This window comes from Passer domesticus, chromosome 4 (assembly GCF_036417665.1).
Source record: "Passer domesticus isolate bPasDom1 chromosome 4, bPasDom1.hap1, whole genome shotgun sequence".
Lineage (NCBI taxonomy): Eukaryota > Metazoa > Chordata > Aves > Passeriformes > Passeridae > Passer > Passer domesticus.
Window position 1 is genome coordinate 46,853,362 of NC_087477.1, and position 20,179 is coordinate 46,873,540.

At 36.7% G+C, this 20,179-nt stretch overlaps 1 protein-coding gene across 3 annotated transcripts in view; it reads right to left on the reverse strand.

Moving 5' to 3' along the window:
• SH3RF1 (SH3 domain containing ring finger 1) overlaps positions 1-20,179 on the reverse strand; it is an 82,411-nt gene that overhangs the window by 61,463 nt on the left and 769 nt on the right. For all 3 annotated transcript variants that reach the window (XM_064417678.1, XM_064417681.1, XM_064417680.1), the window contains exon 2: positions 19,009-19,497. In XM_064417678.1, the coding sequence (XP_064273748.1) occupies positions 19,009-19,395 (387 nt within the window). In that variant the 5' untranslated portion in view covers positions 19,396-19,497. The remainder of the gene's footprint in view (positions 1-19,008; positions 19,498-20,179) is intronic.

Consider the following 20,179-nt stretch of genomic DNA (forward strand, 5'->3'; position numbering starts at 1 on the left):
AGGGCTCAGACTTCAATGCCAGAAAAAAAAACCACAAAGAAAAAATGGGGAAACTAATAAAAGATTATCTGTTGTCACTCTTCTCCATGAAAACTTAATACATATTTGCATCACCTCTTTTATAAAGAAATATAATTTGCCATAAGTTTATCCACCAAGTGAAGACTGTTAAGAAACGAAAATATTCTTATTTGATAATAACTTATTTGCCTTTTCCACAGTTGTTTACAGAATGTGTACACTGAAATTAATTTTCAGTATCTTCACTTCACTTATATACCTAGAGAAAACAAGAAATATTAATTTTGCCACAACAGAAATTAGTACTCAATACTTTCCAACTACTACTAAAGTTAAAAATTTGTAAGAGCTACATTAAAATTACATATTAACACGTAACAAAGACCTGAAATCTTGAAGGATCCAGTACTTCTTTCCTTATTTATACCGCTGAAGATGACAATTAAACCTATTTTACAGCCTTCTTCATCTATGTATTTAGTTATAAATAAAACCAGTCCATTCAAGATGAAGGCAGCAATTTGCCTCATCAATCACTGCTACACCCAAAAACAATTTAGGGGCAGGAACTATAGGATAGCTCATTGCTTCTGTCCCAGTAATTTCCAAAATAATATGTGAGTCAGAAATATTACTAAAAGAAGCAATTTCTACAGTAGCTTGGAATCCTAAGCTCTCCCTGTTTGACACATCAGGTTTTCATAAATGATAGATTTCTCCTCCACATCTGTCAATGAATATTTAATCTCACATTATTTGACACTATCCAGTATTGAGTTTTATAAGGTTTATAGTAAAATAATCTTAAATCAATTTTGAGTATTGAAACGATAAATTCTTTTGGAATACAAGCACAATACTGATAGCACATATAAATCACCTTAAAAAAAATAAGATGGTACAGGAATTCAAAACACCACACAGACTGACTTGTTCCCCTAGCCAGCATACTGACAGCTTTCCCTTCCACCTTCTCTTTGAGATCTGATCTTCATCTGAGAAATCCAACTTCATCTAAGCACCAACAGTCATCCACTGAAAATTTGTTTTCTTAAAATTGTGCCCGCTAAGGTCACTGAGATGCTTTTTAAGAAGCAAGAACAATAAACAGTTCAAAATTTTCAAATTCCAACAAAAATAATTTTCTTACTGTGAGTCAAAATGCACTTAACATACAAAGAATTTTGGAAATGTTTAACCTACAATTACAATTCAGTCTACAGATGATCTGTAGCTATGGCTAAAGGATTTTGTGCCAAATTAAAAATTTTACTTTTTACTTACTTCAAATCTATTTCAATTCTATTATAAATTTAGCATACACTTACAATGATCACCATATTGAGCATTTAAAGCAATTTCACCTTTGAGAACTTAAGCAGAAAAGACATGCTGATTTGGAGGAATCTGTTGTAAAATAATACTAAATGTAGCTGATATTCTCAGATCAGAGATGCATAGTAACCCTGGTAGTTGTTTTACTCGCTCTTCATTTTGTACTGACCTTTTGCTATTGACTCAAATAACTATGCTTCTTTTCCTGGCATGGCCTGCAGGATAGCAGAGATGACTTACAGCCCTTCAGCCTGCAGCTGGGTGGATAGTGCCCACTTCCCACAAACAAGAGCTGAAGAGTCTACAGCCCCACATACTGAGAATAAAAGGCCTATGCATTTTGGGAAGTACTCAAGACACTGAAATACTGGGTAGGGTTTTTTTTTTTTTTTTTTTTTTTTTTTTTTTTTTTTTGCTGTTGTTATTTTAATGGACTGTCCTATTTTAAGGGGACAGTCAATTATTTCTTTTTGTTTTTGAAGAAAAAACAACTTTTGAAGGAATCCTCAAAATAACCATTTCACTCTAGAGTGGATTCCATACTGTGAATACCAGTGAACTAGTCTTCTGCAGTTCAGGATTAGTTTCACTCAGCTGTGAAGAGACAGGATTTCAGACACTTACTATTTTTCAGAGGTACCTATGGGCTACCTGCAGTGGATCCCTGTGGAATACCAGTCATTGGGAAACCAAAATCACAGTTCATGTATGTGATCAAAGGTGCAGGATCTAGCATCTTAACAGTCAAGTCTTTGCCAGTCTAGCAAAAGACAGTAAGAATATAAACACAATAGGGTCAGAGAGAAAAAATTTGATGTTGCCCCACTAACAGTAAAAACAGGTTTATGCAGAAGAGTGTTACAGGATACATACACTTCCTGCTGCAAAAAATATGCCTAAAATTAGTTTCAGAAACTAGCATTTAAGTTAAGATCTCTCACAAATAATTGTCATGGAAAGCACACTGAATTTTTAACAAGAGGAAGTGTGAGGCAAGGATTCCATTAATAAACCTTATCATTAAATCTACTATGATTAAGTCTACACTCACAAAGGCTACTGCTTATTAACAGATCTTTCTCATCACAGCAACATATTAGCTTAAGAGATAAGATGAACAGCTTATTTTTACTGTTAAAATGCTGGAGGCTAAATTTAATTTTTGACAGTGACAGCAGCTCTGATGTGCCTTGGTGGCACATTTCATTGCAATGTTATCGCTACAAACTGGAAAATCCAAACACGGAAAGCACACACAGGAAAACGCTGGTGGATATGCTTAGCATTTAACAGCCTTGTCTGTTCAAGGATGATTCACTTAAGAGAAGCTTCCAGCACAATGTCACTTGGAATAAGAATTTCTCCTAATTTTGTCAGCCTTGGACTAAGCAACATCCAGAGTAGTGATGTAAGCTAGACCCCAGTGTTTTGGGTTCCACCTCCAGCCAAGAACAGGCTGGGCCATACTCTGGTAATAACCTTGGCAGCACTCTCCTCTGCTTCCAGCACTGCCAATACTAATGAAACAAAACTAGACACAAGAGGTTCTTAGAAACTTTGTGTTAATGCTGCCTGGCTGGAACTATCTCTAATGCTTGTACTAATTATCCCTGAGTAGATTAGACCACAGAGTGCCAAGCCAGTCCAGCAGTCCTTTCTGTGCACGCTCTGCTGGGTGACTGCATTTCCAAACCCAAAATCATATTAAATGGTTCACACCAACAGAAATTGCAACAAAGCCATGAGTTTAAAAATCATTATAGCTACATTAAGACAATCATCACTGATGCACTCTGACTATAAGAGATTAAAAATACATAAACTCAAGCAATACATGAAAGTAATTCACATAAATAAAACATAATCAAGTGATAAATAAAAAAGTAGAAGGCAAGCAGTAAAATACACCCATGAAAACCATTAGTTTTCCATTTTGTTTGAAATATTGCACAGAGTAAATGGAGAATGTGCAAAGGGAACAAAAGGATGGCTTCCACACACCAGTAGTTCAGCTTTCTAGTGCCAACATTTTATATGGCCCATTAGAGGCCCTTTTATTCCCTCATCTGCAGGCATCAAGTAGAACAGTTATTCTTCATCTAGAGTCATGATGAGTATGTACTTGTACTTCTCAATAATACTACATTTGCAAAGCCTCAGTTGTTCTCTCTCCTTGGAGGTAGAAGACTGATGCTCTATTTTACTTTTTAAAAAAAGAAACAAAGTAATATTACACTACTCAGCGATTCTTCTCAAATACATATTTACTACTAAGCTTTCAAACACTTTATGCAGTAACACAAAGTATACAAAATTTAATCTTTTTTTTTCTTTTTCTTTTTCTACCACTTAGAAAGAACGTACTTGAGCAGGAAAAAGGCTAGATAGCGTGCAAGGTCATATGAAAAACTCTAGTCTACATAGATCTCAATGTACTTTGATATTAGTATTTGGTACTATTATTAAGGGAATAACAGTAAACTAAAATTACTGCTTTTGTTTTTTTTTTTCTTTCAAATTCAATAGCAGTCATATAACCCCCACAGGATCACAGAGATATAGCACACCTGAAACATAATATTCAAAGTTATGTATGCTTCTAATACTGCCATTTTAAAAGAAATTTAACTTGTAAAACAACCCCTTTATTTATGATTTGCCAAATATAAGTTTCTTTCAAAACAATAATGCTCCAACATCTGAAAGCTTATCCCAAGAGGTACTATTTTCTCATTAAAAACAGAAGTCAGAAACAAACAATTTTCTTCTAAATTAATCTCATCTTTATATGAGAAGAGAAATATCACAGCTAAGCCAACACAAACAACAAATGTTATGTTCCCCATCTGATAGTCAAAAAGTGAGGAAAACCACGCTTAGAGTCATGGTTAATTTAGTGCTTTCTAGACAAAATATGCAATCAGAATTATTTTATCTCATCAAATTATTCACTGTGGATACAACCAAGGAGATTAGGAAAAAAAAAGAAAAAAGGTTCTATTTCCATAAAAAGCACCATTCATACCTGCAATACATGATCCAACATGGCATGAGCCCTAACCACCAAACCACAGACATCTTGGCATGGATTTCCCCTAACCTCTACTGGAGCACTGAAAGTGATGACAAAACAATTCTCTGGCTCAATGACCCCACCACTTGCCTGGGATGTGAACAGTTGGGTTTTAATCCTTTTTCCAGTATTTTATTTTCACAGAGCCGAACAACTTCAGTTGTTCCCCTTTAGAAAGGGGGCCAAAAGTCTACATAATTAAGCCACTACAATCACTAGTACCAATCTTCACAGCACATTAAATACTGAACCAAAGGCTGAGTTACCTTAATTAAGGTGATTCACTTAATGCAGATTTAAGGCATGCTGACAGAACAGAGAAAACATGGGACTTCTATATCTAGTACAATTTTTTTCTGTGTCTTTTGAAAACATTGCATGCAAAGACAAAAATCAGAGAGAAAAAGTACAAAATATCTGTTAGCCCTCAATCTAAACAGGTAGCCAACATTCCTAGGTCCTTCCTGACTCACCTTCATTAGAAAGACAAACTGAAATTCAAATTAATATTTACCAAGAATACTCATAAAATCATGATTTTATCCAAAACTAACATGACCTTTGCAATTTGTTGGTGCTATCAGAAATTACTGTGCTCCCTGGAGTGTCATCTGTTGCCTTGATGGTTCATGCAAAGCTCTGATGCATTTCTTCCTTCTTGTTAACACTCTCTCAAAAATTCCATTTCTCTTCAGGAATGCACCAGTGACCCAGCTCTGCTATTTATGGTGAGTTTTATCAGTCTTCATAGAGTAGTCTTCCCTGTTCCAGACTTATTCTGCTGACTGGTGCCTTAAGCAGCAGCTTTATTGTTTCAGCTACCAAAGGAACACTAAGACCAGTGCCCCTCTAATGAAGGATCTCTACTGCACTTACTGATTTTTACCAGATCTGTTTTTATGGAAGCCATTAACACTCCTCTGTATTCCAACAGAATATTTTCCAATGTATATTTTAATAGCAAAGTTCAAAACTGCAATTTTATTTCTATAGCTACAAGATCCTGAAAAATATAAACATAGCGAGTGTTTACGTAAGACCACTTTGGACAGATTTCATCCATTAAATTTTATATGCTGAACAGACAAAAGAAATCTGCAAAAAAGTATTCTTGTTTCACAACACAGAACAAATCAAATGCTATTTCATACACCAAGTACCAGAAAGACATTCAAATTTATTTATCCTATAAAAATCAACTACCTTCTCCAAAAACAAAGCAGTTTGGCATTGAATGGTATGTTCAGCCTAAACTTCAATAATTGGAATCCACACCCAAAACTAGAGCTCTGTGGTAATGACAAAGCTCCAACAATTTGGTGCCAAGATTGGTCTTCTTTTACAAAAGCAAAGGGTTTCTTTAAGTTAAAAAAGCCACACTCTCACAAAAATTTCATTGCCTCTACCTCGTCCCCAAAAATGAAACATGCAGCAAGAATATGAATCTCAGTTTTTAAACATATTTATGCATTCAAGTCTAGAAAACTAGTGCATACCTTGATTTTGGTTTATACGAAATCTTAATTTTTTTTACTTATGTTCTAGTTTTGAGCACCAGAAGTACTTGACTTCACAAGAATTAGATGCTGTTTCCAACATCACAAGGTATCTTACACAAACGAAAGTTACTAATTGCTGAAAGCAACAACTTTCAGGCTTGAAACACAGAATGGGGAATACTGGAATACTTTGTTTTCCATTTACAATAGGTGAGACTATGCTGTGGTTACTGCATACTGGGCTGAAAGGTTTTTCAAGCTGTAAGACATGCCTGACTACAATGACCAAGTTAGTGTGTGGTTCGATTTGGATAAATTACCTTGAACTTCAAACTGGCTAAGTGCAACTGGGCTCCAATCTGACCATATCTAAGTGAAGCAGCACTTGTAAGAAGAGGAAAAATTCATACATTCAGAGGTTTCTTCCAGGGACAGTACCTATGAATATTGCAAGTCCATATCTTCCATGACTGCAAGTACAAAACTGTCTCTAAAATAATTTTATTTCTTTTTTAACCATTTCTAATATAAGCTCTTACTTGTGAACTGAGCAGTACACTACAGACAAAAATATACACCCACCTAGGCAACTACAGCCTACAAACCCCAAGAAAACAGGCACAAACTTCATCCACCAATCTATCTCAGTAACTCATGTAACTTCAACAACATCAAAAAATAAGGAACTGTGTGGTAGAGCCTAACTGCAGACATTCCAAAATCTTTAAAAGGAAGAAGGATGCCACATTACATAAAGTTTTACTCAGAGAATATTTTAAAAATGGCACTTTTTACATAAAATTCTGATTGCTACAGGAAAAAAAGGAACAAACACTGCTGACACGAGCTGGTTTAACTCATACCCCCAGTCTCCTTGGATTCTTTTAGTGCCAGCTCATAAAATTTGAAACAAGTATTATACTTAAAAAAAAAGTCTCCCTATCAAACACTACACATGCAATCATGAATATTCCTTATCTAACTGTTTAAGACATGGTATTTAATATTTTATTTTTAAATTAAAAAACACACACCACCTGTGTATGGACTGCAGAAGATAATCGGTTTCTCTTCTATGCCATTTAAAATACATTTTTATGTTTTTCATGCTGTTCCATTAAGTGGTAGGGTGATAAAAAACAAATAGGAAAGCATAAATTACATCAGTTCCCTGTTGCAAGCAACACAATTCTGAATTGAATATATTAAAAGTATGATTTCCTTAGAAAAGAGCATAAACCCACAACAGGAACTGAAGTCAGAAATAAGTTTTCCTTGACCCTTATGTTTCTTTCTAGTCCAGAGGCTTCAGTAAAAGAAGATAAACATTTATTGAAATTTTAAACTACCTTGGGAATCCATTTCCAGAAACAGCCTACTAGTTATTCTAGTTCTGCACTGAAAAACCAATTCCCCTATTAGTTAAAGTAAACAAAACCCCCCTTACAGAAACAAATATATTTTGAAACCATAGGTCGGGAAGACAGTTCTTTTAAAAGTATTACAGAAAGGTGAGCTGCTCCAAGAGATTGAAAAGATACTGAAAATATTCCACTATTTTTCTTGGAGAACATGTACCATAAAATCCATTCTTCTTATCATCGTGATTGAATTCAAAAGAATAGATTGTGACCAGGCTCTGTAATGCTAGCATGATGCTTAAATCCTTATTTTCAGTTATTACTAACTGAAGGAATAGACAAAATACTTAGGAAACATTGAAGTAAGATGAAAGACAATGCCATCAAATCAAAACAGTCACAAATTATGTTTATTTTTTCTTCCTTCTTGGAGAATCTTTTTCAATTTCCCAGCAATTCCTAGGACACTAGCCCCCCTTTTTGTATATTCTTTTTGAGTTCATTTAATGAAATACAGAATTTGCATATAGAAATATAGAAATATAGAATATTGGTTCTATAAGAACAATGAGAATACATTATTAGTAGTAAAACAGATGTTTTCAGAATTCTGTGAAGAATCTCAAAGTTCTTGACAGATATGGCAGAAGTAATCTTCAAAGCTCTGAATAGAAGTTCTTTGACCATTTTGTAACTGTACTAGTCTAAATGTCACATAATACATGACATGCTATTGCAAAATAAACAATGAAAAATAAAATACACAGTATTCAAATACACACATACTGAAGGAAACGAGATGGCATGTGAGTCAACACATTTACATTTCTTTCTCACCTCTTGTCTAGCCAACACCTCCATAGCAACTTTTCTATTTTGGTGCTCTCCAAAACCTTCCTCAAACATCAAGCTACCTCTTCAGCTTGCTCCTGCAGCACTTCCCCCTCACCAAGTCTCTAATTCAATTCCTGTGAGCCAAGAGTCATTTGCTTGGTCCCATTTCCTCTTTAGTATTTTATCTAATGGGTCTATTGATATGTTCCAAACCTAGTACCACAGTTTGCTGTCTTTCAAAACCACTGTCCCTCTTCCCCGCTTATTACTTGACCATTTGGGTCTTTATCACCCATCAGTACTGAAATTTTTCAGCTTTTCAGCCATCTCTTCCCAGAAGCCTTCTCCCACTCTCTTTCAATGAGATAAGTGATTGCTTTCATGCCTCAATGCCAGATGTGTGTTCAGCTCTTCTGCCATCCTCTCCAACTCCTGGACCTGCTTTGAATTCTACATTGGAACGAGTTCCCCAGGGAAGTGGTAGAATCACCACTCCTGGAAGTGTTCAAAACACAAGTAGATGTGGCACTTCATGATATGGCTTAGTGGTAATGGTGATATTCAGTCAAAAGTTTGACTTGATGATGTTGGAGGACTTTTCCAACATTAATGATTCTATGATCCACTTCCTCTGTTCCTACTCTGGTGCTGTGTTAACATGTCTGGCAGGAATCCTCCTGTTAGGCTGAATTCTTCCACTACATATGGCTTTTTTTAAATTCCTCCAACTCTACTACCTCAGGAGTTATGCCCAGAAAACAGACCCAGCTTTAACTCAGTAGTGTTAGAAGAGTCAAAACTGAACAGAAGCGATATGCAGACTGCAGCAGTGGCCAAGGCCACATTATCAGCATAATGGTCTTTGTGGTCTTTAAATTCTGGACCCCTGACTGCCTGAAAGATCTGCAAAAATAGCTTGTGAAACAACCATGAGAGGATTTTAATCTGCATATGCACAATAGCAAGGAAACAAAACTGTTATTTTTGTCTACCTTATTCTATACTTAAAATTTAATCTAATTTTATTGGGTTGCAAACCAGGAATTAATGCATTTTTTAAAAAAATCCTTTATTCACTCTTCCTCCCCCCAAAGAAAGTGATAGTCATTTCAACGTTTTCGTCAAGTTGTAAGTACTAGTGGTAGTGCCTATAGTGAATAGAAATTCAGATCAGCATTTCCCAACGTTAAGATCTATCTGTCTTCTGCAAGATTATCTATTCATCTGCTTATTGACTATCCCTGCCCTGCTTAGTTCCAAGACCTAAGAGGATTACAGAACCTGGTGGCAAGGCTGAAGGCTTGTTAACTTAATAAGGCTGTGGATTTAAAACTGTGTTAAATTAAACAGGTTTTGAAAATGGCTTAAGTCTGCTAGAGTGGATAAGATTTAAGAGTCTCCTTTCTTTATCTAGCTCCTGAGAAAGACCATGTGAGATAGAAGGGCACTGGCACACATGAACAAGTGAAGGTCCACGAGACATTGATTTTCTTTTAGCAAGCTCTTACCTTCAGAATAAAAGCTTCTTCACTACTCAGTGGCACTTTAACACAGTGCAGTGAACTCAACTTTACTGGATTTGTTTAAAATAAGCTTCCAGAACAGCTATGCCCTATATATGCCAACTCAGATTGTCATCTGATTATCTTTGACTATTTTCCATTTTAACACTTTTAAAAGTCAGAAGTGCTTCATTCTTACCATTTTTCAATATAAATAAAACAAAGACTATAACCTAAAGGGCTAAGACAGCACACCAAAAAAGAATAATTGAAGAGACATGCTTCAAATTATTCAGTATTGATGTTCTGCCACCCCTGTGCAAGCAAGACTACATTCCTTGTCTTGGGTTCAGCAGCTTGAAAGTCTGGAGGAAATGTGTACTTTCATCTTTAATCAGAGCTTTTCAAAAGCTTGTCTCGTAGAACTGTGGTTCACACAAGGTAAAACAGTGGTTCAGTTCTTTAAAAAGCTTTCAATGCACATGTATATTTTGAAAGCTTAGATGCTGAAAAGAGAAAGTCAAGAGAGGTAATATGCACATCTTTCCTTTACAAGAAGAGGAAAGCAGAATTATCTCATCTTTCTGCAACACTAATGCCATGAAATAAAATCAGTTTTATTAACAAAGAAATGCTAAAGACTGAGGAGCACTTCAGGTGTTATGAAGTCCAATAGGGCACTTGATGCCAGGCTTATCTCCTGAACAGCCCTGGCAGCAGTCCTCCACTTCAGAGAGGAGGACAATGCTATCTATAGTAATATTTAAACAACACTGAAATGCTTACCTTTGATCAAAATGCATTTATGATTAATAGCATACTTCCCGGCTAGAAACTACAAAATTCTACTTTGCACATTCACAGAATATAAAAATGGACTATCTAAATTTGACTCTGAAAAATCAAGAAAGATAGAACAGTTAACACCAGAACAGAGCTTTTAGTTCAATTAAAAACAAGCAAACAAAAAATCCAAACAGAAATTCACACCATATTCAAAAAATTAAATGTGGAAGGACAAACATATGAGCAATATTTCAAACAGAATTACTGTGTGAGATGGATGGTGCACAACAGAATCTTGTCCTCATTTGTAGTAGATCAGAAACATCTTTGCAGATTCTGGCTTTTTAATATTTGAAAATTTAAGTGCTTAAGCTGGGGGAGGGGAGGCGGCAGTGGGTAGAGAGGATTAATCAAGAACCAAATAAGATAGGAACAAAGACCTAGACAAGATATTATTTAAAATTCTTAAGTGTTTATACTCTTACACTACAAAAACTTTATTTGGACAATAAATCTCATACTTGGGTGCCACAAGTGTAAAATGAGATCCACAACGCAAAGTTTCTAAGGGTACAGCAGATTGCTCATAGGCACACATCACAGTTGACTGTCGTGCATCTATCAGGCTCAGATTCTGAGACCCTTTGGCAACAGTGTCCATAAATGAAACATTGACTTCCGTGTTTCACTCCTCCTTCAACTGGAGAATCCAAATCTGTAGGTTTCCAGGCAACATTGAATGACATTTTAAAAGACACATATATAAACATCACATGTCTAAAGAATTAAAAATACTGGACTCAATTTCCCTCTTTGGGGTGATTTCCATTCTCTCCAGAGCGTCCTTCTGAGTCCCAACAATTTCCTGACGTTTTAGAGGTTGCAAATGTGAAAACAGATTTAACCAATTGCCACTGTGCTGACCAGCTCGGGTTCTGCACCCAAACTGCATGGCAACTCTGGCAATATCCATGGGCAAGGGATAAGGGGCATGCTCAGCGCAGCAAAACTCTAAGATCCCAGTGTTCTGACAGTCAGAGGTCAGTATTGTCATCTTCCCCTCTACACGTAAAAGAGGTAAGGAGTGCAGAAAAGAGCACTTGGATGTGTGACCATCACACCTCAGGACCACTTGCTTTCTAAAATTAATCCAGCTCACCACAAAGCAGCAATTCTCAGTCAAAAAAAAAAACAAAAACAAAAAAAAACCAAAAAAACCAAAAAAAAAACAAAAAAAAAAAAAAAAAAAAAACACAAAAACCCAAACCGCCCCAAACAAAAAAAACCACCAAACCCTCCTCTCCAAAACTCTGATGTAGTGATGTGAAAAGTAAAGGATTTGATCTAGTTCAACTGACCCAAGAATTCACTGCTGATTTTCCAAGACAAGTTTTTCTGTCTAACACAGAGGGATCTGACAGGAAATGAGGTTTAACAGATGCACACTTTTCCTCTGTGAAGGCAGTAACGAGGTGTATGCACGAACAGGGCTGACCAGATGATATTTCAGCTTTAATTACTGAGACACACTCTTGCCCACACTAGAATGAGGATACACTCAGCAATTTAAAGGAGAAGAAGAAAAAGAAAAAGCAAAAAGGAAGAATAATCCCAGAAGGCTAGGCAATACAGTAATATTAACTTATACTTTATGCTCTTCATATAGTTAGCAGATCTTATATATACTACAAGACTGTACATAGAAAGTTTTCTATTAAGACATATGGACTTTCTTTTTTTTTTTGTTCCTTATGTCTGATACAGTCATTGACAAATGGGACACAAGAGGTAAGAAAACTAGATGTTTTCTTTTTCTTGGAAGTAGTACAGTAAGATTAGAGGCAGGGGATTGTTTGAATAAAGGACAACAGTGGAGCCAAAAAAAAGACCAAGGAAGGTGTTAAGCATAACATAAGGAGGAGGCCAAATGCACTGCAAGGGGAAGTTCACCAAAAGAAAGACAAACACAGATCATAACAAGTTTCTAGTTTTATTATCACAGCTGCAGTAAAAGGCTTTCTGTTTTCTGCAGTTTCTAACCACGCACTAAACACTGAGGCTCCATTAAAAACCATCTCACTGAGTTAAAGGAGGGGGGAGAAGAAGGATTGCTAGCTGATGCCATCCCAACCAGCTCCTCATACCATACATGATGCCTATTATGCCACCAAATGCATTGCAGAAAGCCAGACACTATGCACAGAGAAACAGTGCAACAGGACTACTGACTCACTTTTCTAACCAGATCCTGGATCACCTACATAAACCAATTTTATTGGTATTTGATTTTTTTGTAATATAAGAAAAAAATTCAAGGACTTTTATTCTCTCTAACAAAATTGCTTCCCTTCACAAGCCCATTAAAAGTAATGGCTTGAAACTTCCCTTTTTATGCAGAAGTTTAAACTTTCTGAATGATCAAAGCTTTTTGAGTAAAGCAACTCACTGGCCACATTAAAGTGGAGAAAAAAAGACACCATTTCATTTCATGTAGGTGGTTTTAAACAAGTCTACATAAATGGAGGAATATTAAAGTGGAAAATGAAGGGAAATAGAGACAGCCCTCTCTTCCACATGAAGACCCAAAAAAAAAAAAGCTTGTAAACAAATTAAAAGGGATTTCAGATTTCAGTATCACATGTAAATAATGTGGACTTCTTTAGTTTATAGATCAGTTTACTTCAAAACCTAACTGTTTTCTATAAAAGGGTTTCCACTAGTTTGACAGCTATTTTATCAAGCAGATTAATGTTAATTGGCAGGTTCAAGATAGCTATGCAGGTGCAAAGTATGGAATTAAACATTCCTACATTATCAACATGATTTACACTGGTTATTCTCCTCTTATTCTTTTCAAAACACACTCAAATCTACACACCAGTGTGCCAGTCAGATGCAGATTTCCCTAGCTGAAGGGTGGACTATGACTTCCACAGATGTTTCAAGTGTCTGGCTTTTCCTCACTGAGGTATTCATGTGATTTCCTATTAAACATCCAAACAAAATTAAATCCTCTTAACAATGTGACACTAAGCATTGCACCGTCTTTGGGACAGGAAATGGATTATGAACAGTTCTCCAGTAATGTGGAAGTCAATGATTTAGAGTTAACAGCAGGATATACTGACCTCAGCTGAGACTGTGGAACCATTGTAAAACAACCATGGATACATCCAATATTTTAAAAAAGTCAGTGTCTGCCCTGGAGAGCAGAAACTCTAAATAGTGAGTCAAACAAAGAAAGTACTATCAGTCATATCTGCAGATGGGAAACAGAGGCACAAAGAGCTTTGAGTGACTCTGTGCAAGGTCATAAAGGATGTCTGTAGCAAAGCCAGGAACTGAGCCCGGAAGCTCTCAATCCTAGCCCAATGCCTTTGGACACAGAGACAGTTCTTCCTTTTGCTTATCCTCCTTCTCTATCTAATTATTTATGTCTGAAAGGGAACACATTAACACCATGAGAGTCAGTCTACTTTCCTTTCATATTTATGATCTCCATTAAATTTTCTCTAGTTTCATATAGGATACAACAGTGTTACACAGAAGTAATTAAAACTGTACAAGAAACTGTAAACATAAAAGCAGAGTCTGGTATCTCAGCAAGCATGAAATGAAACAAAAGCATGCATATATGATTTGCAAAGATTTCACAAAATATTTTCTAATGATCACTCCAGAGCATGAACAGGTGTCTATCTCCAGATTCTCAAATGTTACTTGGGAAATTCCCCCACATTCCTTCTTTTTTCCCCCAGACTGATATGCCAAGCATGGTGCCATATGGTATGGAATAACCTTTTGGCTGGGGGAGATCAGCTCAAAATCAGGTTCCATCAAGTAATGATTCTCCAGCCTATGATCACAAATAACAATAATGAAATTAACTGCATTAGCCACTGTTTTTTGCATATTTCTACAACTGCTTTTTCCTTTAAATGAGTATACTTGACAATCTGATCTATTATGACAATGGGAACCTCCTCTAAGAGTACCCCTCCAGCAGCCTTTTCCTGATACATTTCTTTGTATATTTTATTCCACTAATTTTTGTTCCAACATGATTTAAACATCTGTTCCAATCTACAGCTGTTGCTATGCTTGGTGAACCCCATATTTATTTACAATAATGTAATAAAGTTATTGATCCATGAATGCACATATTCCATCCTATTGTTATCTTCCAGTCTAAAAGGTTTCTTTTGATACTTAAGTTCTGCCAGGACCTCCATAGTCCAGCAAGTGCCATGACTACAAAAACAGAAGTTGTTTTGGCTCCTGTCAGATTTTTGCAACCTGCTCAACAGTCAAACTGTGAGAGCTGCACTCTCAGCTCTCTTCTCCAGAGTGGTTAGGATAAAAGAAAATTGATTGCTTACATCATCCATTGAGTCTGACAGAGAAGCCCAACCTGCTAAAGTCCACACAGACCAGAAGGTGGCCCACTGTCCCTACTGCCCCAAGATGTGTGGCAAGGTCAAACACCATGGCTACGGGTGAAAACCTGGCTCCATTTATTTTCCTTTCTACCATTACAACTGTTTCAGCAGTTCCCAGGGAAGCCTAATGACGACTGCTGCAGCAGTATAGATACAGGATTTTACAATTTTAGTATTGTTTTCCCTGTTAAACAAACATGAAAATGGATGCACAGATTTACACAACACAGCACCACTGCTAAGTATTAGCAAAAACTCATGAAACAGTCTCCTGTTAGTGGGTCCTTCTTTCCTCCTCAGTGTAAAAGAATTTATCACAAACAACTCAGATGCTCCGATACTAGTGGCTCTAGCTCCCTCTAACACCTAAAGGAGCATTTTCCAACAGCCTGTAATGATTCTTTACCCTCATTTCAAGTCGACTTCATGAAGAATAGTATCTCCAGAGTTTCTAGGGGCTTTCCAGAATAAAAATAACCAAAAAGGGGAAAGCCTCAGGACTGTCACATTGCACTGTAACATTTCTTGATAAGATTTTCCACTGACATACAGTATAATATAGTCAAATTACACCATCAATTCTTACTCAGCATAAGCATCAACTGTATCAGGAACGGTCGACTTTTGAGCTATTCATGCTTTTCTCTTGCTAATGGAGATCATTTGAATTCTTCTCTTAGCTCTTCCTGCTTTGGTCCAGAAAATAGCTGAAAACCTTATTACAAAATATTTTCAACAGTGATGAAATTTCAGACTATCAAGACAACTCTCCTCTAGGTTCTGTGGAAAAGATAGCCCTAACTTCAGAAAGCTGGGCTATAAACAAGCTAGAAGGAGACTTAGTATGTCTTAGGCAAATACAAATTACAAGGAAAAGTTAAACATGGATCATCCTAAATCTGTCTAGGAGAGAACAGCTCTCCAACATCTATCAACTTATGCACACAGCTACATCTAAGACTCTTGCAATAAACATATCCTTGTAAAACAGCCATAAGGAACTTAGGATAATTCTTAGGATAATTCTCTGTGAAAATGAAAAAATTAATAACATGAGCATAAACATAAAATAATGGACTTTAGCATTTTTGAATGCTCTCTTGAAGGAAACAAGGGTCATGATCATGCAGTCCCTCAACAGTCCAACTTGCTCCTGATGACCAATCACAAGCAGATTTGACTTTAGGCTGTGGCTCTTACAGCCCTTCCAAGCTGTCAACCTGCCTGAAGGTTCTCACTTGAAAACAAGGAGAAAAGCATTAAATTTCCATCCACAACAGAGAGAAATCTGCAGTATGTGTATAACTGTTGTCCCCACAAGTTGGCTGCCTGGGACAGAACTGCTAAGGACACAGCAAACACAAGTTTTCCATCAGGTGCAGTTCAGCCAGTACCAGAGAAAGGCACAGGAGGCTTTTTGCATCAACAGCAGGGGAACAAAATAACAAAATAACAACTTGCACAGAGAAATTGTTGCCATTGTTACGGCAGTGAAACCTTAGAGAGGTTACAGAAAGAAACAGGTTACTCTAGTTGGAGACATACTAGGCACAAGATTTGTTAATCCCCACCACCCACCCAGCTCCATTAGTTTTAAGACTCAAGGAACCATTTGTTTGTTTATTGCCATGTGTCACCACATACATACAGAGAATGCAATATACTGTGCAATTACAGGGCTGGCCACTCCACAGTCATCGATACAGTTCAGGAAATCATGCTGCAGTACACGCTGTATTAACCTTTTCTGAAAATTATGGCATTCTCTGAAAGGGCATTTATGAGCTTAGTATTACTTCAGTGTATAAGCAGAATGTTTATGACTTGACAGCCTTCATCCACATTCACTTCATTTAACATAACAGCAACTTTCATTTACTAGTTTCCCTTCAGCAAAATTAGTTTAGGAAATCTGACTCTGCCACTCATCTAGAAACAGATTTTCCTCTTCAATTCCCAGGGAGGAACTGTATTTGTAAGTATCTTTATGTTACAGTTAGCAAAACAAATAGGGCATTCATTTCAATACTGTCCATTAAAGTGGCATTTTGCTTTCTGGACTTTTTTCTTTTTCCAAAACCACTTTTCATACAGAAAACAGAAAAGTTCATATATCCACCTTCTTATCCATCAAAGTTGGTTCATGCTCTTAAAGGTACTTAAAGGCTTTCTAGTAAAAAAGGCTCTGGACAAAGTGGACAAATGATGAGATCATCATCTTTCCCTGTCTCCCAAAGGAAAGAAGGCACAAGAACCCCTGCGAAACTCTAAAACCAAAGACGGAATAAGACTTACTGTAAAACACTAAAAGCTATCACTAATATATAATGACTTTCAGTTATTGCATGAGGAATGCATATGGTCACAGTTTTAATGGCACATGGTACAGGATAAGCTGAAGCAACCTTCCATGTGTTATCACTTTCTACTCTGCGCAACATCTGGAAATGCAAATGTTGCAAAACAGGATATTATAGAACATTTAAAAAAAAAAGATAAAATACTCCATATTCAAGTTATTTTGTCTAATAAGGCTTGAGAAACTCTGAAGTACAATCTTTCATGCACTTCACTGCACCGGAAACCTCTTTGGAGGAGAGGCAGTCTCTGAAAATACAGTTATTTACAAAGGTCAACACAAAAATACAGAAACAAATTATAAGAGTTTTTTGTTTTAAGTTGAAGAGTATTTGCAAATGCAAGGTATCATGATAAACACCTTAAAGTTCTGGAGAAGACCAGACTGGTTTTGATACTACTTTGCATTACTTTTTAAGGATTCTACATTCTGGAAAGAAAACTCACCAAAACCACAAAAACAAACCACTAACAGAAAAATCCCACAGATCACCTTCTCACCAATTAATGTATATACAAAACAAAACTCATTAGCAGAAAATTAGTTGATAGTTATAATTTCTATATTCTAAAGCAAAGAACCTAATGAGATCTCTAGCAAGCAGAGAAAGCAATATCAACTAGTGGAAAAACAACTGTATTTTAAATCCTTATGTAAATTTAAAAGGTGTATCTAAGATCTTTTGGAGAGATTCCAATCATGTCAAATACATCTGAGGAAAATCAGCGTTAGGCTTCCTTCACTGGGTAAATAAACTAAATAATTTAGATACACTTCAAAATAAAGACTAGTCCTGCCAAAAATATGTTCAAGTCCTCTTCTTGGAACTCCTTAAGACATTTCATAAAAATCGAATATACTTCACAAGACACCTAAACCGTTCAGAAACTCCACTCCAAACATAGGAACTCAAAAAAACTGGGCAGCAAAACCTTTCAGAGAAGCTGTCCTGCTTTGTCATTAGATAAAACAGAGTAAGGTCTGTCATCTCATGAAATTACATTCCCTGACACAGGTTCTAGAATGAATAATCATAAATGAGGCTACTGAGTCTTGATTATAAGTTATGACAGAGTCTACAGGTTGCATAGCTCTTAGGAAGGAACTAGAGTATATAAAGAAGGCAATGTCTTCCCATCATGGCAAGTACAACTTCCAGCTTCCCTAGAAAAAATACCTGAGGGAAAACTAATAAAGAAATGATGAGGACTAAGAGTACAAACAACTTAGCAGATTGCAAGAATTCAAAAATTTCTTTTTGAAGGAAATAAAGTAAAAATTTAGATACTTAGAAGCCAGTGGCAAAACATCTCTGCTCATGTTTAACATTCGTTATGTCTAACTTAAAGGAAATTCACTGATTGTAAGAATCGTTTCAGGAAGTGCACCAGCCAAAATGAAATCTCTAGTCTTGCAGTTGACATACTAAAAACAATTTCAAATGTTCTTCACAACATCTCTATCCTTAACAATAACTTAACTCAAGCTTTCCACGTAAGTTACCTTGCTCTGTTTGACTGTCTTTGAATTGGAGAGTTAAGGATTTCTTCTTCTTGCCTTAAAAACTTGAGCATTTCAATAAGGTAGCATTATTAGTATTTATGCAACATTAAACCAACACTGATAGGAACACCATCGTGCTTTGCAAGATATCTACAGAAATTCTCAAAATTACATTGTTTTGCTGTATTAACTATCTGACTGCCCTTATCCCAAAGCAGAAAGGCCACCAACCATTTTTGAGATGGTGGAGGAAAAGACAGGAATGCAACAAAATACTGTCACCACGTGGTGCTTACCCTAACAGGAGGGCTCCGTGCTTGCACCCTTTGCTGCTGTCCAACTTGGGAGCTCTGCAGGTCCTTTGATCCGCAATTAGCTACAGTGTTGATGGGGACCCTCAAAGCATTTGTGCCAGAAGTCCCACCGCCGGCGCTGGCTTTTCGAGGCCTCTGTTTGATGCCATCCAGTAGTCTAACAAGCAAAATATTACTGGGGAGTTCGTCAACACCGCAGTCCACTAAAGTCCGGCACTCGGGACATCGCAGCTCATTGCGAGAGCTCACAATGCCCAGCAGGCAGCGTTTGCAAAACGTGTGTTGGCAAGGCAAGACCTTTGCAGAAGCATCAAGGCGTTCTAAGCAAACAGGACACTCCAACAGATCCAGCAAAGCCGATTCATCCATTTTCCTTGTATTACTTAATGAAAAAACAAATCTTTGCAGAATTGTTGTGTTTTGAGTGCTGCAAGGGTATCATGTTACATCCATTCCTCTTCTGACTGTGCTCTAAAATTTTTTGAGGGAAAAAGGCATTAATAAGCTGGAAAAAGTCAGAAAGACCATTTTATATGACGATGTTCATACAAAGAGCAAAATAAGAGATCACTGGACTAATTCAATAAATGAAACATGAATACAGTAATGGTAATCTACATTAATGAATCTATTTATTTTAAATATTTTAAGAAATGCTAACAGCTAAGGTTTTTAAATTTAAGTCCCCATAAATTTCAGTCTGAGTGATTTTATTTCCTCAAATTATTCTAGAACAAAGAGCTATCCCAAGTACAGCAGCATAGTAAAGCTTACTTTTCATAGTTCTTAATACATCAGTCTCTCTGAACATTTGAGATTAGCTTTCTTTCACAACAAGAAGATGGCAAAGGTAACTACAACGGAGTCCAAAACCACACAGCCTACACCAACAGGGCATAGCAAAGGGAATTGCACTTATGCCAACACCAAGCCAACGGTGAACTACGTTTCTACCCTTTCTATGAAAACTACTGCAGCACATTACACAGCTCAGCCCGGAAAACAGCCTGCAGCTCACAGGGTTTTAAGCTTACCGCAAGCACTGACAAGAGGGTTCATTACAGTGCCGCCTTTAAGAAGCGCTTCAAAAACTATCGCGAAGTGATTTACAGCAGGAAGTGCTACTGCCATATCGTTAGGACAACACGAGCGC